This window comes from Mesoplodon mirus, assembly GCF_964341445.2.
Source record: "Mesoplodon mirus genome assembly, chromosome: 13".
Lineage (NCBI taxonomy): Eukaryota > Metazoa > Chordata > Mammalia > Artiodactyla > Ziphiidae > Mesoplodon > Mesoplodon mirus.
Window position 1 is genome coordinate 66450777 of NC_138989.1, and position 21886 is coordinate 66472662.

The 21886-nt window shown below is 41.0% G+C and overlaps 1 protein-coding gene across 2 annotated transcripts in view; it reads right to left on the reverse strand.

The window, feature by feature from the left end:
- Nucleotides 1-21886, reverse strand: part of CFAP53 (cilia and flagella associated protein 53) — a 76362-nt gene that overhangs the window by 18056 nt on the left and 36420 nt on the right. For both annotated transcript variants that reach the window (XM_082640987.1, XM_082640988.1), the window contains exon 5: nucleotides 19711-19929. In XM_082640987.1, coding sequence (XP_082497113.1) covers nucleotides 19711-19929 — 219 coding nt within the window. The remainder of the gene's footprint in view (nucleotides 1-19710; nucleotides 19930-21886) is intronic.

A 21886-nucleotide genomic window follows, 5' to 3' on the forward strand; every position in this document is an offset into this window, starting at 1 on the left:
TTGTTTCCTCTTTAGTTCTTCTAGGTCCTTGTTAAATGTTTCTTGCATTTTCTCTTTTCTATTTCCAAGACTTTGGATCATCTTTACTATCATTATTCTGAGTTCTTTTTCAGGTAGACTGCCTATTTCCTCTTCATTTGTTAGGTCTGGTGGGTTTTTACCTTGCTCCTTCATCTGCTGTGTGTTTTTCTGTCTTCTTATTTTGCTTATCTTACTGTGTTTGGGGTCTCCTTCAGGCAGGCTGCAGGTTTGTAGTTCCCATTGTTTTTGGTGTCTGTCCCCCATGGCTAAGGTTGATTCAGTGGGTTGTGTAGGCTTCCTGGTGGAGGGGACTACTGCCTGTGTTCTGGTGGATGAGGCTGGATCTTGTCTTTCTGGTGGGCAGGTCCACGTCTGGTGGTGTGTTTTGGGGTGTCTGTGGCCTTATTATGATTTTAGGCAGCCTCTCTGCTAATGGATGGGGCTGTGTTCCTGTCTTGCTAGCTGTTTGGCATAGGGTGTCCAGCACTGTAGCATGCTGGTCATTGCGTGAAGCTGGGTCTTGGTGTTGAGATCGAGATCTCTGGGAGATTTTCACCATTTGATATTACATGGAGGTGGGAGGTCTCTTGTGGACCAGTGTCCTGAAGTTGGCTCTCCCACTTCAGAGGCACAGCACTGACTCCTGGCTGGAGCACCAAGAGCCTTTCATCCACACGACTCAGAATAAAAGGGAGAAAAACTAGAAAGAAAGAAAGAGAGAGAGAGAGAGAGAGAGAGAGAGAGAGAGAGAAAGAAAGAGTATAAAATAAAATAAATTAGGATAAAATAAAATAAAGTTATTAAAATAAAAAATAATTATTATGAAAAAAAATTTTTAAGTAAAAAAAAAAAAAGAATGGACAGACAGAATCCTAGGACAAATGGTGAAAGCAAAGCTATACAGACAAAATCTCACACAGAAGCATACACATACACATGCACAAAAAGAGGAAAAGGGGAAAAAATAATATATGTTGCTCCCAAATTCCACTTCTTCAATTTGGGATGATTCGTTGTCTATTCAGGTATTCCACAGATGCAGGTACATCAAGTAGATTGTGGAGCTTTAATCTGCTACTTCTGAGTCTGCTGGGAGAAATTTCCCTTTCTCTTCTTTGTTTGCACAGCTCCCGGGGTTCGGCTTTGGATTTGGCGCCGCCTCTATATGTAGGTTGCCTGAGGGCATCAGTTCTTCGTTCAGACAGGACGGGGTTAAAGGAGGAGCTGATTCAGGGGCTCTGGCTCACTCAGGCTGGGGGAAAGGAGGGGTATGGATGCAGGGCGAGCCTGTGGTGGCAGAGGCCGCCATTACGTTGCACCAGCCTGATGCGCTCCATGTGTACTCCTGGGGAAGTTGTCCCTGGATCGCGGGACCCTGGCAGTGGTGGGCTGCACAGGCTCCTGGGAGGGGCAGTGTGGACAGTGATCTGTGTTTGCTCACAGGCTTCTTGGTGGCTGCAGCAGCAGTCTTAGCATATCATGCCCATCTCTGGGGTTTGCACTAATAGCCGCAGCTCGCGCCCATCTCTGGAGCTCCTTTAAGCAGTGCTCTTAATCCCCTCTCCTCATGCACCAGGAAACAAAGAGGGAAGAAAAAGTCTCTTGCCTCTTCGGCAGGTCCAGAGTTTTTCCCAGACTCCCTCCCGGCTAGCCGTGGTGCACTACCCCCTTCAGGCTGTGTTCACACAGCCCACCCCAGTCCTCTCCCTGCGATCAAAGCGAAGCCCGAGCTCAGCCCCCAGCGCCCGCCTGCCCCAGTGGGTGAGCAGACAAGCCTTTCAGGCTGGTGAGTGCTGGTTGGCACCCATCCTCCGTGTGGGAATCTCTCTGCTTAGCCCTCCATGCCCCTGTTGCTGCGCTCTCCTCTGTGGCTCCGAAGCTTACCCCCTCTGCCACCCACAGTCTCCGCCTGTGAAGGGGCTTCCTAGTTGTGGAAACCTTTCCTCCTTCACAGCTCCCTCCCACTGGTGCAGGTCCCGGCCCTATTCTTTTCTCTCTGTTTTTTCTTTTCCAATAGCCAGGTACGTGGGGAGTTTCTTGCCTTTTTGGAGGTCTGAGGTCTTCTGCAAGCGTTCAGTAGGTGCTCTATAGGAGAGGTTCCACGTGTAAATGTATTTCTGATGTATCTGTGGGGAGAAAGGTGATCTCCACATCTTACTATTCCTCCATCTTCTGCTGGTCCCCCCAGCTGATCTTTCAGCAGAAACTCTGCAAGCCAGAAGGGACTGGCAGGACATATTTAAAGTGATGAAAGAGAAAATCCTACAATCAAGATTAGTCTACCCAGCAAGGATCTCATTCCAATTTGACGGAGAAATTAAAACCTTTACAGACAAGCAAAAGCTAAGAGAATTCAGCACCACCAAACCAGTTTTACAACAAATGCTAAAGGAACTTCTCTAGGCAGGGAACACAAGAGAATGAAAAGACCTACAATAACACACCCAAAACAATTAACAAAATGGTAATAGGAACATACGTATCGATAATTACCTTAAATGTAAATGGATTAAATGCTCCAACCAAAAGACATAGACTGGCTGAATGCATACAAAAACGAGACACGTATATATGCTCTCTACAAGAGACCCACTTCACACCTAGGGACACATACATACTGAAAGTGAGGGGATGGAAAAAGATATTCCACGCAAAAAGAAAGCAAAAGAAAGCTGGAGCAGCAATTCTCATATCAGACAAAATAGACTTTAAAAGAAAGAATATTACAAGAGACAAAGAAGGACACTACATAATGATCAAGGGATCAATCCACGAAGAAGACATAACAACAGTATATATTTATGCACCCAACATAGGAGCACCTCAATACATAAGGCAAATACTAACAGCCATAAAAGGGGAAATCAACAGTAACAAAATCATAGTAGGGGACTTTAACACCCCACTTTCACCAATGGACAGATCATCCAAAATGAAAATAAATAAGGAAACACAAGCTTTAAATGATACAGTAAACAAGATGGAATTGATTGATATTTATAGGACATTCCATCCAAAAACAACAGAATACACATTTTTCTCAAGTGCTCATGGAACATTCTCCAGGATAGATCATATCTTGGGTCACAAATCAAGCCTTGGTAAATTTAAGAAAATTGAAATCGTATCAAGCATCTTTTCTGACCACAACGCTATGAGATTAGATATCAATTACAGGAAAAAATATGTAAAAACTACAAACATATGAAGGCTAAACAATACACTACTAAATAACCAAGAGATCACTGAAGACATCAAAGAGGAAATCAAAAAATACCTAGAAACAAATGACAATGAAAACACGACTACCCAAAAACCTATGGGATGCAGCAAAAGCAGTTCTAAGAGGGATGTGTATAGCAATAAAATCCTACCTTAAGAAACAAGATACATCTCAAATTAACAACCTAACCTTACACCAAAAGCAATTAGAGAAAGAAGAACAAAAATAACCCAAAGTTAGCAGAAGGAAAGAAATCATAAAGATCAGATCAGAAATAAATGAAAAAGAAATGAAGCAAACGATAGCAAAGATCAATAAAACTAAAAGCTGGTTGGTGAGAAGATAAACAAAATTGATAAACCATTAGCCAGACTCATCAAGAAAAAAGGGAGAAGACTCAAATCAATAGAATCAGAAAGAAATACAAAGGATCATGAGAGATTACTACAAGCAACTCTATGCCGATAATATGTACAACCTGGAAGAAATGGACAAATTCTTAGAAATGTGCAACCTTCCAAGACTAAATCAGGAAGAAATAGAAAATATGAAGAGACCAATCACAAGCACTGAAATTGAAACTGTGATGAAAAATCTTGCAACAAACAAAAGCCCAGGACCAGATGGCTTCACAGGTGAATTCTATCAAACATTTAGAGAAGAGCTAACACCCATCCTTCTCAAACTCTTCCAAACAATATCAGAGGAAGGAACACTCCCAAACTCATTCTATGAAGCCACCATCACCTTGATACCAAAACCAGGCAAGGATGTCACAAAGAAAGAAAACTACAGGCCAATATCACTGATGAACATAGATGCAAAAATCCTCAACAAAATACTAGCAAACAGAATCCAACAGCACATTAAAAGGATCATACAACATGATCAAGTGGGGTTTATCCCAGGAATGCAAGGATTCTTCAATATATGCAAATCAATCAATGTGATACACCATATTAAGAAATTGAAGGAGAAAATCCATATGATCATCTAATAGATGCAGAGAAAGCTTTCGCCAAAATACAACACCAATTTATTATAAAAACCCTGCAGAAACTAGGCATAGAGGGAACTTTCCTCAACATAATAAAGGCCATATATGACAAACCCATGGCCAACATCGTCCTCAATGGTGAAAAACTGAAACCATTTCCACTAAGATCAGGAACAAGACAAGGTTGCCCACTCTCACCACTCTTATTCAACATAGTTTTGGAAGTTGTAGCCACAGCAATCAGAGAAGAAAAGAAATAAAAGGAATCCAACTCAGAAAACAAGTAAAGCTGTCACTGTTTGCAGATGACATGATACTATACATAGAGAATCCTAAAGATGCTACCAGAAAACAACTAGAGCTAATCAATGAATTTGGTAAAGTAGCAGGATACAAAATTAACGCACAAAAATCTCTTGCATTCATATACACTAATGATGAAATATCTGAAAGTGAAATTAAGGAAACACTCCCATTTCCCACTGCAACAAAAAGAATAAAATATCTAGGAATAAACCTACCTAAGGAGACAAAAGACCTGTATGCAGAAAATTATAAGACACTGATGTAAGAAATTAAAGATGATACAAATAGATGGAGAGATACACCATGTTGTTGGATTGGAAGAATCAACATTGTGAAAATGACTACTACCGAAAGCAATCTATAGTTTCAATGGAATCCCTATCAAACTACCACTGGCATTTTTCACAGAACTAGAACAAAAAATTTCACAATTTGTATGGAAATACAAAAGACCCCGAACAGCCAAAGGAATCTTGAGAAAGAAAAATGGAGCTGGAGGAATTTGGCTCCCAGATATCAGATGATACTACAAAGCTACAGTAATCAAGACATTATGGTACTGGCACAAAAGAGGAGTATAGATCAATGGAGCAGGATAGAAAGCCCAGAGATAAACCCACACACATATGGTCACCTTATCTTTGATGAAGGAGGCAAGAATATACAGTGGAAAAAAGACAGCCTCTTCAATAAGTGGTGCTGGGAAAACTGCACAGCTACATGGAAAAGAATGAAATGAGAACACTCCCTAACACCATACACAAAAATAAACTCAAAATGGATTAAAGACCTAAATGTAAGGCCAGACACTATCAAACTCTTAGAGGAAAACATAGGCAGAATACTCTATGACATAAATCACAGCAAGATCGTTTTTGAAACACCGCCTAGTGAAATGGAAATAAAAACAAAAATAAACAAATGGAACCTAATGAAACTTAAATGTTTTTGCACAGCAAAGGAAACCATAAACAAGATGAAAACACAACCCTCAGAATGGGAGAAAATATTTGCAAATGAAGCAACTAACAAAGGATTAATCTCCACAATTTACAAGCAGCTCATGTACCTCAATATCAAAAAAACAAACAACCGAATCCAAAAATGGACAGAAGACCTAAATAGACATTTCTCCAAAGAAGATATACAGATTGCCAACAAACACATGAAAGAATGCTCAACATCATTAATCATTAGAGAAATGCAAATCAAAACTACAATGACATATCATCTCACACCAGTCAGAATAGCCATCATCAAAAAATCTACAAACAATAAATGCTGGAGAGGGTGTGGAGAAAAGGGAACCCTCTTGTACTGTTGGTGGGAATGTAAATTCATACAACCACTATGGAGAACAGTATGGAGGTTCCTTAAAAAAACTAAAAATAGAACTACCATACGACCCAGCAATCCCACTACTGGGTGTATACCCTGAGAAAACCATTATTCAAAAAGAGTCATGTACCAGATTGTTCATTGCAGCTCTATTTACAATAGCCAGGACATGGAAGCAACCTAAGTTTCCATTAACAGATGAATGGATAAAGAAGATGTGGCACATATATACAATGGAATATTACTCAGCCATTAAAAGAAACGAAATTGAGTTATTTGTAGTGAGTTGGATGGACCTAGAGTCTGTCATACGGAGTGAAGTAAGTCAGAAAGAGAAAAACAAATACCGTCTGCTAACATATATATATATATGGAATCTAAAAAAAAGAAAAAAAAGGTCATGAAGAACCTAGGGGCAAGACAGGAATAAAGACGCAGATCTACTAGAGAATGGACTTGAGGATACAGGGAGGAGGAATGGTAAGCTGGGACAAAGTGAGAGAGTGGTATGGACATATATACACTACCAAACGTAAAATAGATAGCTAGTGGGAAGCGGCTACATAGCACAGGGAGATCAGCTTGGTGCTACGTGACCACCTAGAGGGGTGGGATAGGGAGTGTGGGAGGGAGGGAGATGCAAGAGGGAAGAGATATGGGGACATATGTATAACTGATTCACTTTGTTATGAAGCAGAAACTAACACACCATTCTAAAGCAATTATACTCCAATAAAGGTCTTAAAATTTTTTTTTAAATCAATAATCTAAACTTCCCCCTTAGGAAACTAGAAAAAAAGGCAAATTAAATCCACAGTAGGCAGAAGAAAAGAAATAAAAACTAGAGGAGAAATCAATGAAATTGAAAACAGGAAATCAAAGAGAAAATCAATGAAAGCAAAAACTAGTTCTTTGAGAAGACCAATAAAATCGATAAGCCTCTAGGCAGGCTAACTACGAAAGGAGATGACCAAAATTAATAATATCAGAAATGAAAGAGGGGACATCACTACATGTACAAATACAAGAGTCATTAAAAGGGTAAGAAAGAAATACTATGAACAACTGTATACCCCAAAATTTGATACCCTAAAGGAAATCAACCACTTCTTTGAAAGACACAATCTGCCAAAATTGACACAAGAAGAAAAGGACAGTCTGAATTGGCCTATATCTATTATTAAAGAAAGTGAATTAATAATTAACTTTCTGAAACAGAAAGCACCAGTCACAGATGAGTTCACTGGTGAATTCTACCAAGCATTTAAGGAAGAAATAATACCAAGTCTCTACAATCTCTTTCACAAGACAGAACCAGAAAGAATACTTCCTAACTCATCCTATGAATCCAGAATTACCTTAATACCAAAAGCAGAAAAAGATATTATTAAAAATAACTATACATTAATCTCTCTTATAAACAAAGATGCAAAAATCCTCAACAAAATAGTAGTAAATTGAATCCAACAAGGTATAAAAAGAATTATACAACATGACAAAAGTTTACCCTAGGTAGCAAGGATGGTTCACCATTCAAAAATCAATTAATGTAATCCATCATATCAACAGGCTAAAGAAGAAGAACCACATAATCATATCAATTAATGCAGAAAAAAATTTGGCAGAATCCAACACCCACTCATGTTAAAATAAAAAAAGAAAACCTCTCAGTAAACCAGGAATAAGGGGGAGAATTCCTCAATTTGATAATGAATATCTACAAAAAGCCTACAACTAACATCATAGTTAATGATGAAAAACTAGAAGCTTTCCCACTAAAATCAGGTACAAGGTAAGGATGCCCCCTCTCAGCACTCTTTTTCACATTATACTGAAAGTCCTAGCTTAAACAGTAAGACAAGAATAGGAAATGAAAGGTATATTGATTGGGAAGAACGAAATAAAGCTGGTCTTTTTTCACAGATAACTTGGTTGTCTATGTAGAAAATCTGAAGGAACCGATAAAAAACTCCTGGAGCTAATAAGCAATTAAAGCAAGATTACAGGATACAAGGTTAACATACAAAAGTCAACTTATTTCCTATATACCAGCAATGAAGTAGAAATTGAAATTAAAAACACAATACCATTTACATTAGCACCCCAAAAATGAAATACATAGGTACAAATCTAACAAAATATGTACAAGATCTATATGAGGAAAAGCACAAAGCTGATGAGAAAAGTCAAAGAACTAAATAGAGAGATAGTCCATGTTCATGAATAGGAATACTCAATATTGTCAGAATGTCAGTTCTCCCATTCTTGACCTATAGATTCAATGTAATTAAAAAAAAATTCCAGCAAATTATTTTGTGGAAATCAACAAACTGATTCTAAAATTTATATGAAGAGGCTAAAGACCCAAATTGGTCAACTCAGTATTTAAGGACAAGATCAAAGTCAGAGGACTGACCCTGCCCAACTTTAGGACTTACTATAGTAATCAAGACGGTATGGAATTGGTGAAAGAATAGATCAATAGATCAATAGAAAAGAACATAGAGCCCCAAAATGGACTCATATAAATATAGTCAACTGATCTTTGACTAGGAAGGAAAGGCTATACAATGGAGTTAAGAGAATCTCTTCAACAAATTGTGCTAGAACAACTGGATATCTACATGCCAAAAAAAAAAAAAAAGAATCTAGAAACAGACCTTACACCTTTACAAAAATTAACTCAAAATGGACCAAAGATCTAAACATAAAATATAAAACTCCTAGAAGATAACAAAGGAGAAAATCTAGGTGACCTTGGGTTTGGTGATAAGCTTTTAGATACAATAGCAAAGGCACAATCCATGAAAGAAAGAATAGATAAGCTAGACTTCATTAAAATTAAAAATTTTGCTCTATGAAAGCTCTGATCAAGAGAATGAAAGACAAGTCACAGACTGGGAGAAAATATTTGCTAAAAACTTATCTGATAGCGGACTGTTATCTAAAATATACAGAGAGCATTGTAGACAAGATGGTGGAACAGAAGGACCTGAGCTCCCCTCCTGTCACGAAAACACAAAAATCACAACTAACTGCTGAACAACCATTAACAAAAAAGACTGGGACCAGGCTTCCCTGGTGGGCAGTGGTTGAGAGTCTGCCTGCCGATGCAGGGGACACGGGTTCGTGCCCTGGTCCAGGAAGATCCCACATGCCGTGGAGCAGCTGGGCCCATGAGCCATGGCTCCTGAGCCTGCGCGTCCAGAGCCTGTGCTCCGCAACGGGAGAGGCCACAACAGTGAGAGGCCCGCGTACCGCAAAAAAAAAAAAAAAAAAGACTGGGACCTACCAGAAGAGATATTCTACATCCAAAGACAAAGAATAAGCTACAAGATGGTAGGAAGGGTGCTTTCACGATAAAATATACAAAGAACTCTTAAAACTCAACAAGAAGAAAACAAACAACTCAAAAAATGAGCCAACGATCTTAACAGGCACCTCATCAAAAATATACCGATGAGAAACATATAAAAAGATGCTTGTGATATTATGATTTATAATAAGAAATATATATTTGGTCTTCATCCCCGTTTCTGGCACAGAGCTCCTAAAACCCTTAGAATTTCCTAAGTGATGAGAGCAACAAAGTTGTCTTTTGTTCTGTTAATGAGGTGACTTTTGGACCACACCTCTGGTTGCCAGGAGAACCAACCATGTGATTAGAGGGTTGGAACTTTCAGTCCCAGTTCCCTGACCTCTGGGGAGGGGAGAAGGTTGGGAGGGGAGAAGGTTTGGAGGGTGAAATCAATCACTGATGGCCAATGACTTAACCAATCATGCCTATGTAATGAAGCCTACATAAAAACCCCAAAGGAGGCTTTTTCCGGGGGAACGTGTGTTCTCGAGCACAAGCTCGCACCTCTCCGTTCTTTGATCAAAGAACAAGGCTTTCCTTTGCTTCTGAACCTGACTCCGTCTCCTCCTCATTGACGTGAACAACACCCCGCAGGAGAACCTTTGTCAGGGCCCGACTCGAAAGGGAAGGGACCCCGGAGGAAGATGGCGGAAGAGTAAGACGCGGAGATCACCTTCCTCCCCACAGATACATCAGAAATTCATCTACACGTGGAACAACTCCTACAGAACACCTACTGAACGCTGACAGAAGACCTCAGACCCCCCAAAAGGCAAGAAACTCCCCACATACCTGGGTAGGGAAAAAGAAAAAAAGAATAAACAGAGACAATAGGATAGGGACGGGACGTGCACCAGTGGGAGGGAGCCGTGAAGGAGGAAAGGTTTCCACACACTACAAGCCCCTTCGCGGGCGGAGACTGCAGGTGGCGGAGGGGGAAAGCTTCGGAGTAGCGGAGGAGAGCACAGCAACAGGGGTGTGGAGGGCAAAGCGGAGAGATTCCGGCACAGAGGATCGGTGCCCTCAGGCACACACCAGCCCGAGAGGCTTGTCTGCTTGGCCGCCGGGGGCGGGCGGGGCTGGGAGCTGAGGCTCGGGTATCGGCTTTCAGTCGGAGCGCAGGGAGAGGACTGGGGCTGGCGGCAGGAAGAGAGCCTGAAGGGGTTAGTGCACCACGGCTAGCCCGGAGGGAGTCCGGGGAAAGGGTCTGGAGCTGCCGAAGAGGCAAGAGGCTTTTTCTTCCCTTTTGTTTCCTGGTGCGCAAAGAGAGGGCATTAAGAGGGCTGCTTGGGGAAGCGCCAGAGACAGGCGCGAGCCGCGGCTAAAGGCGCGGACCTCGGAGACGGGCGTGGGACGCTGGGGCTGCTGCTGCCGCCACCGCAGCGGGGCCTGTGTGCGAGCGCGGGTCACTGTCCGCCCCGCCTTCCGGGGGGCCTGTGCACCCCGCCACTGCCGGGGGACCCGGGGACGGCTTTCCCGGGAAAGCGCACGGAGCGCCTCTGTCTGCTGCAACGTCACGCCGACCTCTGCCGCCGCAGGCCCGCCCCACACTGCGCGCCCCTCCCTCCCCTCTGCCTGAGTGAGCCAGAGCCCCCGAATCAGCGGCTCCTTTAAACCCGTCCTGTCTGAGCGAAGAACGGACGCCCTCCAGCGACCTACACGCAGAGGCGGGGCCAGGTCCAAGGCTGAGACCCGGGAGCTGTGAGAGCAGAGACAGGGAAATCTCTCTGTGCAGCCTCGGAGGCAGCGGATTAAAGCTCCACGGCCCATTTGATGTGCCCTGCGTCTGTGGAGTGCATGAATGGACAGCGAATCATCCCAAATTGAGGAAGTGGACTTTGAGGACAAGATTTAAGACTTTCACCCCTTTTCCTCTTTTTACAACGAATTATCCCAAATTAAGGAGGTGGACTTAGAGAGCAAGATTTCAGACTTCTCGCCCTTTTCCTCTTTTTACAACGAATTATCCCAAATTGAGGAGGTGGACTTGGAGAGCAAGATTTTTGATTTTTCCCCCTGCTCTCTTTTTGTGAATGTGTATGTGTAATCTTCTGTGTAAGATTCTCTCTGTATAGCTTTGCTTCCACCATATGTCCCAGGGTTCTATCTGTCCGTTTTTTTTTTCAATAATTACTTTTTAATTTTAATAACGCTACTATATTTCATACTTTATTCTATTTTACTTTACCTGCTCTTTCCTTTTTTCCTACCTTCCCTTCCTCCCTCCCTCCCTCCACTCCTTTCCTTCTTTCTTTTTCTTTCCTCCCTCCCTCCCTCCCACCCTTCTTTCCACTTTCTTTTTCTTTCCTTCCTCCCTCCCTCCTGTCTTTCTTTCTTTCCTTCCTTCCTCCCTCCCTCCCTCCCTTCTTCCATTCACTCTTCCTTTTGCTTTCATTCCTCCCTCCCTCCCTCCTTTCTTTCCTTCTCTCTTTCCATCCTTCCTCCCTCCCTCCTTTCTTTCTTCCTTCCTTCCTTCCTTTCTTCCCTTCTTCCTTTCCTTCCCTCTCTCTTTCTTTCTTCTACTAATTCTTTCTTTCTGCTTTTTCTCCCTGTTATTCTGAGCTGGGTGGATGAAAGGCTCTTGGTGCTGCAGCCAGGAGTCAGTGCTGTGCCTCTGAAGTGGGAGAGCCAACTTCAGGACACGGGTCCACAAGAGACCTCCCAGCTCCACATAATATCAAGCAGCGAAAATCTCCCAGAGATCTCCATCTCAACACCAGCACCCAGCTTCAGTCAACGACCAGCAAGCTACAGTGCTGGTCACCCTATGCCAAGCAACTAGCAAGGCAGGAACACAACCCCACCCGTTAGCAGAGAGGCTACCTAAAAACGTAATAAGGCCACAGGCACCCCAAAACACACCACCAGACGTGGACCTGTCCACCAGAAAGACAAGATCGAGCCTCAACCACCAGAACACAGGCATTAGTCCCCCCCACCAGGAAGCCTACACAACCTACTGAAACAAGCTTAGCCACGGGGGACAGACACCAAAAACAACGGGAACTACGAATCTGCAGCCTGCAAAAAGGAGACCCCAAACACAGTAACATAAGCAAAATGAGAAGGCAGAAAAACACACAGCAGGTGAAGGAGCAAGATAAAAACCTACCAGACCTAACAAATGAAGAGGTAATAGGCAGTCTACCTGAAAAAGAATTCAGAATAATGATAGTAAAGCTGATCCAAGATTCTATTTCCAAGATCCAAAATCTTGGAAATAGAATAGACAAAATGCAAGAAACAGTTAACAAGGACCTAGAAGAACTAAAGATGAATCAAGCATCGATTAAAAACACAATAAATGAAATGAAAAATACTCTAGATGGGATCAATAGCAGAATAACTGAGGCAGAAGAACGGATAAGTGAGGTGGAAGATAAAATCGTGGAAATAACTGATGCAGAGCAAAATAAAGAAGAATGAAAAGAACAGAGGACAGTCTCAGAGACCTCTGGGACAACATTAAATGCACCAACATTCGAATTATAGGGGTTCCAGAAGAAGAAGAGAAAAAGAAAGGGACTGAGAAAATATTTGAAGAGATTATAGTTGAAAACTTCCCTAATATGGGAAAGGAAATAGTTAATCAAGTCCAGGAGGCACAGAGAGTCCCATACAGAATAAATCCAAGGAGGAATACGCCAAGACACATATTAATCAAACTGTCAAAAATTAAACACAAAGAAATCATATTAAAAGCAGCAAGGGAAAAACAACAAATAACACACAAGGGAATCCCCATCAGGTTAACAGCTGATCTCTCAGCAGAAACTCTACAAGCCAGAAGGGAGTGGCAGGACATAATTAAAGTGATGAAGGAGAGAAACCTGCAACCAAGATTACTCTACCCAGCAAGGATCTCATTCAGATTTGATGGAGAAATTAAAACCTTTACAGACAAGCAAAAGCTGAGAGAGTTCAGCACCACCAAACCAGCTTTACAACAAATGCTAAAGGAACTTCTCTAGGCAAGAAACACAGCAGAAGGAATATACCTACAATAACGAACCCAAAGCAATTAAGGAAATGGGAATAGGAACATACATATCAATAATTACCTTAAATGTAAATGGACTAAATGCTCCCACCAAAAGACACAGAGTGGCTGAATGGATACAAAAACAAGACCCATATATATGCTGTCTACAAGAGACCCACTTCAGACCTAGAGACACATACAGATTGAAAGTAAGGGGATGGAAAAAGACATTCCATGCAAATGGAAATCAAAAGAAAGCTGGAGTAGCAATTCTTATATCAGACAAAATAGACTTTAAAATAAAGACTATTAGAAGAGACAAAGAAGGACACTACATAACGATAAAGGGATCGACCCAAGAAGAAGATATAACAATTGTAAATATTTATGCACCCAACGTAGGAGCGCCTCAATACATAAGGTAAATACTAACAGCCATAAAAGGGGAAATCGACAGTAACACAATCATAGTAGGAGACTTTAACACCCCACTTTCACCAATGGACAGATCATCCAAAATGAAAATAAATAAGGAAACAGAAGCTTTAAATGATACATTAAACAAGATGGACTTAGTTGATATTTATAGGACATTCCATCCAAAAACAACAGAATACACATTTTTCTCAAGTGCTCATGGAACGTTCTTCACGATAGATCATATCTTGGGTCACAAGTCAAGCCTTGGTAAATTTAAGAAAATTGAAATTGTATCAAGTATCTTTTCTGACCACAATGCTATGAGACTAGACATCAATTACAGGAAAAGTTCTGCAAAAAATACAAACACATGGAGGCTAAACAATACACTACTCAATAACGAAGTGATCACTGAAGAAATCAAAGAGGAAATTAAAAAATACCTAGAAACAAATGACAATGGAGACACGACGACCCAAAACCTATGACGCAGCAAAAGCAGTTCTAAGGGGGAAGTTTATAGCAATACAATCCCACCTTAAGAAACAGGAAACATCTCGAGTAAACAACCTGACCCTGCACCTAAAGCAATTAGAGAAAGAAGAACAAGAAACCCCCAAAGTTAGCAGAAGGAAAGAAATCATAAAGATCAGATCAGAAATAAATGAAAAAGAAATGAAGGAAACCATAGCAAAGATCAATAAAACTAAAAGCTGGTTCTTTGAGAAGATAAACAAAATTGACAAACCATTAGCCAGACTCATCAAGAAAAGAAGGGAGAAGACTCAATAGAATTAGAAATGAAAAAGGAGAAGTAACAACTGACACTGCAGAAATACAAAAGATCATGAGAGATTACTACAAGCAACTCTATGCCAATAAAATGGACAACCTGGAAGAAATGGACAAATTCTTAGAAATGCACAACCTGCCAAGACTGACTCAGGAAGAAATAGAAAATATGAATAGACCAATCACAAGCACTGAAATTGAAACTGTGATGAAAAATCTTGCAACAAACAAAAGCCCAGGACCAGATGGCTTCACAGGTGAATTCTATCAAACATTTAGAGAAGAGCTGACACCCATCCTTCTCAAACTCTTCCAAACAATATCAGAGGAAGGAACACTCCCAAACTCATTCTATGAAGCCACCATCACCTTGATACCAAAACCAGGCAAGGATGTCACAAAGAAAGAAAACTACAGGCCAATATCACTGATGAACATAGATGCAAAAATCCTCAACAAAATACTAGCAAACAGAATCCAACAGCACATTAAAAGGATCATACACCATGATCAAGTGGGGTTTATTCCAGGAATGCAAGGATTCTTCAATATATGCAAATCAATCAATGTGATACACCATATTAACAAGTTGAAGGAGAAAAACCATATGGTCATCTCAATAGATGCAGAGAAAGCTTTCGACAAAATTCAACACCCATTTATGATAAAAACCCTGCAGAAAGTAGGCATAGAGGGAACTTTCCTCAACATAATAAAGGCCATATATGACAAACCCACAGCCAACATTGTCCTCAATGGTGAAAAACTGAAACCATTTCCACTAAGATCAGGAACAAGACAAGGCTGCCTACTCTCACCACTCTTATTCAACCTAGTTTTGGAAGTTCTAGCCACAGCAATCAGAGAAGAAAAGGAAATAAATTGGAAAAGAAGAAGTAAAGCTGTCACTGTTTACAGATGACATGATACTATACATAGAGAATCCTAAAGATGCTACCAGAAAACTACTAGAGCTAATCAATGAATTTGGTAAAGTAGCAGGATACAAAATTAATGCACAGAAATCTCTGGCATTCCTGTACACTAATGATGAAAAATCTGAAAATGAAATCAAGAAAACACTCCCATTTACCATTGCAACAAAAAGAATAAAATATCTAGGAATAGGGCCTCCCTGGTGGCGCAGTGGTTGAGAATCCGCCTGCCGATGCAGGGGATACGGGTTCGTGCCCCGGTCTGGGAGGATCCCATATGCCGCGGAGCGGCTGGGCCCGTGAGCCATGGCCGCTGGGCCTGCGCATCCGGAGCCTGTGCTCCGCAACGGGAGAGGCCACAACAGTGAGAGGCCCGCATACCGCAAAAAAAAAAAAAAAAAAAAAATCTAGGAATAAACCTACCTAAGGAGACAAAAGACCTGTATGCAGAAAATTATAAGACACTGATGAAAGAAATTAAAGATGATACAAATAGATGGAGAGATATACCATGCTCCTGGATTGGAAGAATCAATATTGTGAAAATGACTCTACTACCCAAAGCAATCTACAGATTCAATGCAATCCCTATCAAACTACCACTGGCATTTTTCACAGAACTAGAACAAATAATTTCAAAATTTGTTTGGAAAAACAAAAGACCCCGAATAGCCAAAGCAATCTTGAGAACGAAAAACGGAGCTGGAGGAATCAGGCTCCCTGACTTCAGACTATACTACAAAGCTACAGTAATCAAGACAGTGTGGTACTGGCATAAAAACAGAAAGATAGATCAATGGAACAGGATAGAAAGCCCAGAGATAAACCCACGCACATATGGTCAACTTATCTTTGATAAAGGAGGCAGGAATGTACAGTGGAGAAAGGACAGCCTCTTCAATAAGTGGTGCTGGGAAAACTGGACAGGGACATGTAAAAGTATGAGATTAGATCATTCCCTAACACCATACACAAAAATAAGCTCAAAATGGATTAAAGACCTAAATGTAAGGCCAGAAACTATCAAACTCTTAGAGGAAAACATAGGCAGAACACTCTATGACATAAATTGCAGCAAGATCCTTTTGGACCCACCTCCTAGAGAAATGGAAATAAAAACAAAGATAAACAAATGGGACCTAATGAAACTTCAAAGCTTTTGCACAGCAAAGGAAACCATAAACAAGACCAAAAGAGAACCCTCAGAATGGGAGAAAATATTTGCAAATGAAGTAACTGACAAAGGATTAATCTCCAAAATTTATAAACAGCTCATGCAGCTCAATAGCAAAAAAACAAACAACCCAATCCAAAAATGGGCAGAAGACTTAAATAGGCATTTCTCCAAAGAAGATATACCGACTGCCAACAAACACATGAAAGAATGCTCAACATCATTAATCATCAGAGAAATGCAAATCAAAACTACAATGAGATATCATCTCACACCAGTCAGAATGGCCATCATCAAGAAATCTAGAAACAATAAATGCTGGAGAGGGTGTGGAGAAAAGGGAACACTCTTGCACTGCTGGTGGGAATGTGAATTGGTACATCCACTATGGAGAACACTATGGAGGTTCCTTAGAAAACTAAAAATAGAACTACCATATGACCCAGCAATCCCACTACTAGGCATATACCCTGAGAAAACCATAATTCAAAAAGAGACATCTACCAAAATGTTCATTGCAGCTCTATTCACAATAGCCCGGAGCTGGAAACAACCTAAATGTCCATCATCGGATGAATGGATAAAGAAGATGTGGCACATATATACAATGGAATATTACTCAGCCATAAAAAGAAATGAAACTGAGCTATTTGTAATGAGGTGGATAGACCTAGAGTCTGTCATACAGAGTGAAGTAAGTCAGAAAGAGAAAGACAAATACCGTATGCTAACACATATAGATGGAATTTAAAAAAAAATGTCATGAAGAACCTAGGGGTAAAACGGGAATAAAGACACAGACCTACTTGAGAATGGACTTGAGGATATGGGGAGGGGGAAGTGTAAGCTGTGACAAAGCGAAAGAGAGGCATGGACATGTATACACTACCAAACGTGAGGTAGATAGATAGTGGGAAGCAGCCGCAGAGCACGGGGAGATCAGCTCGGTGCTTTGTGACCGCCTGGAGGGGTGGGATGGGGAGGGTGGGAGGGAGGGAGATGCATGAGGGAAGGGATGTGGGAATGGATGTATATGTATGACTGATTCACTTTGTTATAAAGCAGAAACTAATAAAAAAAAATCTAAAAAAAAAAAAAACCCCAAAGGAGAGGGTTCAGAATTGGGGAACCAGAACACTTCCACCATGCCAGGCCCCAAACTTCATGAGGACAGAAGCTCCTTTGTTCAGGACCTCACCCTATATGTCTCTTCATCTGGCTATTTATTTGTATCCTTTAATATACTCTGTAATAAGTTGGTAATCTAGTGAGCAAACTGGTTTCCTGAGTTCTGTGAGCTGCTCTAGCCAATCAATTGAACTCAAGGAGGGGGTCATGGGAACCTCTGATTTACAGCCAGTCTGTCAAGTAACAACTTGGATTTGCAATTGGCATCCTGAGTTTGAGGGGGATCATTGGAACTTCCAGTCTGTAGCCAGTTGGTCAGGAGCACAGGTAACCATCTGGGCTTGCGACTGGCAACTGAAGTAGAGGGCAGACTTATAGAACCGAGCGCTTTCCCTGTGGAATCCGATGCTATCTCTGGGTAGATAGTGCCAGAATTGAATGGAATTGTAGGATACCCAGCTCGTGTCCCAAGCATTGCTTGGATACCACTCTACACATTGGAATTGGGTTCAGAATCCTTAATGCTCTATATCACATGACATTAGGGAAATTAAAATTAAACAACAATGATATGTCACTACGCACCTATTAGAATGGCTGAAGTCCAGAACACTGATAACACGAAATACTGACAAGGATGCTGAGCAATAGGAACTCTCATTCACTGCTGGTGGGAATGCGAAATGGTATAGACACTTTGGAAGACAGTTTGGCTGTTCTTACAAAACTACACATACTCTTACCATATGATCCAGCAATAACTCTTCTTGATACTTACCCAAATGATATTTACCCAAAGGTTATGTTGATATTTACCCAAATGATATCTACCCAAAGGTTATGTTCACACAAAAACCTGCCTAAGAATGTACACAATAACTTTATTCATAATCACCAAAACCTGGAAGCAACCAAGGATGTCCTTCAGAAGGTGACTGGATAAATACACTGTAGTACATCCACACAATGGAATAGATTCAGTGCTAAAAGTAAATGAGCTATCAAGCCATGAAAAGATATGGAGGGAAGTTAAATGCATATTAGTTAGTGAAAGAAGCCAATCTGAAAAGGCTACATACTATATGATTCCAATGATATGACATTCTGGAAAAGGCAAAACTATGGAGACAGTAAAAATATCAGTGGTTTCCAGGGGTTTGGGGTGGAGGAAGGGATGAACAGATGGAGCACAGAGGATTTTTAGCCTAGTGAAATCACTCTGTATAATACTCTCATGGTGGATAAATGTCATCATATGTTTGTCCAAACCTATAGATCTACAACACCAAAGAATGGACCCTAATGTAAACTATGGACTTTGGGTGATAATATGTCAATGTAGGTTCATCGATTATAACAAATGTACCCTCTGGTGGAGGATGTTGAGAATGGGGAAGGCTAGGCATGTGTTGGGGCAGGGGGTATATGGGAAGTTTCTGTACTTTTTGCTCAATTTTGCGGTGAACCTAAAACTGCTCTAAAAAATAAAGTCTATCAAAACAAAACAAAACAAATCATAGTACCTTTAGGAAAAGAACAACACCCTAAAGAGTTCAATACAAATTTTAAAGAAACAGCTAAATAAACACTGGAATGATTTTCTCTACTTTCTTTGCCTGTCAAAACTACATATCCTTCAAAGTACAACTTGAACACCACTTTCTCAGTGATGTCTTCCTCAACTTCTGGACATACTTAGTCATTCCACTTCCTGCGATCCCATCCTGCTATCACAGTACTAACACCATATTATAGAGTAGGAGTTCTCAAATTTTAGTGAGCATCAGAATCACCTGGGAGAGCTTGTTAAAACAGGTTTCTTGTCCCGGCCAAGATCCGAATTTGGAGATTCTGAGTCTGAAGCCTATGAATTTCTATTTCTAACATCCTCCCAGATGATGCTAATGCTGTTGGTTCGTGGACCACACTTACAGTAGCAGTTATGCTTTATTCTACACATGGCTGGCTCCCATAAGACTGAGAGCTCAACAAGGAACCTCATCCAGCACACAGTAGGCACTGAATAAATGTCTTACTCTTTTTTGCTTCTTTTTATCAGCCTCTTCCTGTAAGTTTTGAAGGGCGCTTTGCATGAGCTTCATGTTCAAGTCCTGATCTTCTCTGTATTCCTGCTGAATATGCTCCATCTTCTCTTGGAGGGCTTTTTGCAAAGTAGCCCTTATTTCCTGTTTTGTCTTCTGTTTCTTTAGCTTATCCTGTTCATTCTCAAGTTTCACCTGTGCTTTGTCATTTTCCTATGGTAGAACAATAGTGAAGATACTGCGTCAGTACAGTTGGACAAAGCAAAGAAGTTAATGCATTTCATTTAAGAGGTGAGAATAAACGGTTTCTTGGAAACACACACTCCTGGGTGAAAAGGTACTATAAGAAATAAAACTTGCCTTTTCATTGCTGAATCAGCAATATGGCTTTGTGAAATTGCTGTCTGTGTGTGATTATAAAGTAATAAATAGTTGTGGTGTTCAAAATGCAGAAAAGTATAAGGATAAATCACTTTTATTCTTAATACCCATTCACCCACTACCATTCTCAACGTTTTGGTGTATTGACCTTCCAGACTTTAGTCTTCTATGCACATCTGCACATCTAGATTTGGATACATTATTAACCAGCAATAAGAGTCCAGAAATGGAGATGTCCACATCAGCTAAATATACACAAGTAAATTAAGCATTTTGTTCTTTAAAAGCTCTCCCCCATTCCTCTCATTTTCTTATCTATCTGACCCTCCTGGCTAGCTTAACTGCCTGACTAATCAGTTTTAACTGGGGTGCCACTGCTGTTGGGTGCTGTGAGTTTGGTATAAACTGAGGCATTAATCCTCCTGTCAAAGGCATTTGCACTCTCCTGGAGGGATAAGTCCTTGCCCAGCGGGGACAGGAGATGACACATTTATAGTGAGGAGGGATACAATCCCCAATTGACTTGATCTAACTGAGACTCACAACAGCCATGACTGCCACGATTTCTGGCTTGTGAGAGGGAAGTTATATGCTAGACTTTTCCATTAATGTCATGAGAGTAAATCCACACTGAATTGTGAGGGTCAAATGAGACAATAAAAGTTAAAATGCTCTGCAATATTTAAGGAAAAATGATGGATATCAAACATGAAAGCCAGTGGGATAGCAGGCCACACTTTTATTTATTTATTTATTTTTCATTCATTTACTTATTTGGCTGCACCAGGTCTTAGTTGCCACGTGCAGGACATTCGTTGCGGCATGCGGGATCTTCAGTTGCGGCATGCAAACTTTTACTTGTGGCATGTGGGATCTAGTTCCCCGACCTGGGATCAAACCCGGGGCCCCTGCAGTGAGAGTGTGGAGTCTTAGCCACTGGACCACAAGGGAAGTTCCAGGCCACACCTTTTAAAAAGTAAGGTTGACTATACCAGGAGGCAGCAATCAGCCAAATCAGACCATGAAGCAGGTAAAGATGGTATGGGGAGAGAACTGCTCAAAACTAAGAGACCTAAAAGCAGTTTACTATGTCTTAGTTTCCCCAGGATAGTTCTGATTTTACACTGTTGCGCTTATGTACTGAATTAAATGCACCCCTTTCAATCTCAAATGTGACCAGATTTGAATAAGAAACAGTGACTCATTCTAAAAGAGACTTATAAGAGGACAACAATGTTTGGATCCTGATTTAAGTGTCAAATAACTTAAGACAGTGATGGAAATTTGACGCTGATTTTAGATAACAATGAATTATTATTAATTTTTTTTAGGTTTGATATTGGCATTTTATAAGAAAATGTCCTTAATCACGTTGTTGAGATGCATACTTGAGATGTATTTAAGGGAGAAATGACATGTCTGGGATATATATATATATATATATATATATATATATACACACACAGACACACACACACACACACACACATATATTTTTTTGGCTGCGTCGGGTCTTAGCTGTGGCCCACAGGATCTTCGCTGAGGCACACGGGATCTTTCATTGTAGCGTGCGGGCTCTTTGTTGTGGTATGCGGGCTTCTCTCTAGTTGCGGTGTGTGGATTTTCTCTTCTCTAGTTGTTGTGCTTGGGTTCCAGAGCACGTGGGCTATGTAGTTTGCGGCATGCGGGCTCTAGCTGAGGCACGTGAGCTCAGTAGTTGTGGCACGCGGGCTTAGTTGCCCTGCGGCATGTAGGATCTTAGTTCCTTGACCAGGGATTGAACCTGCAT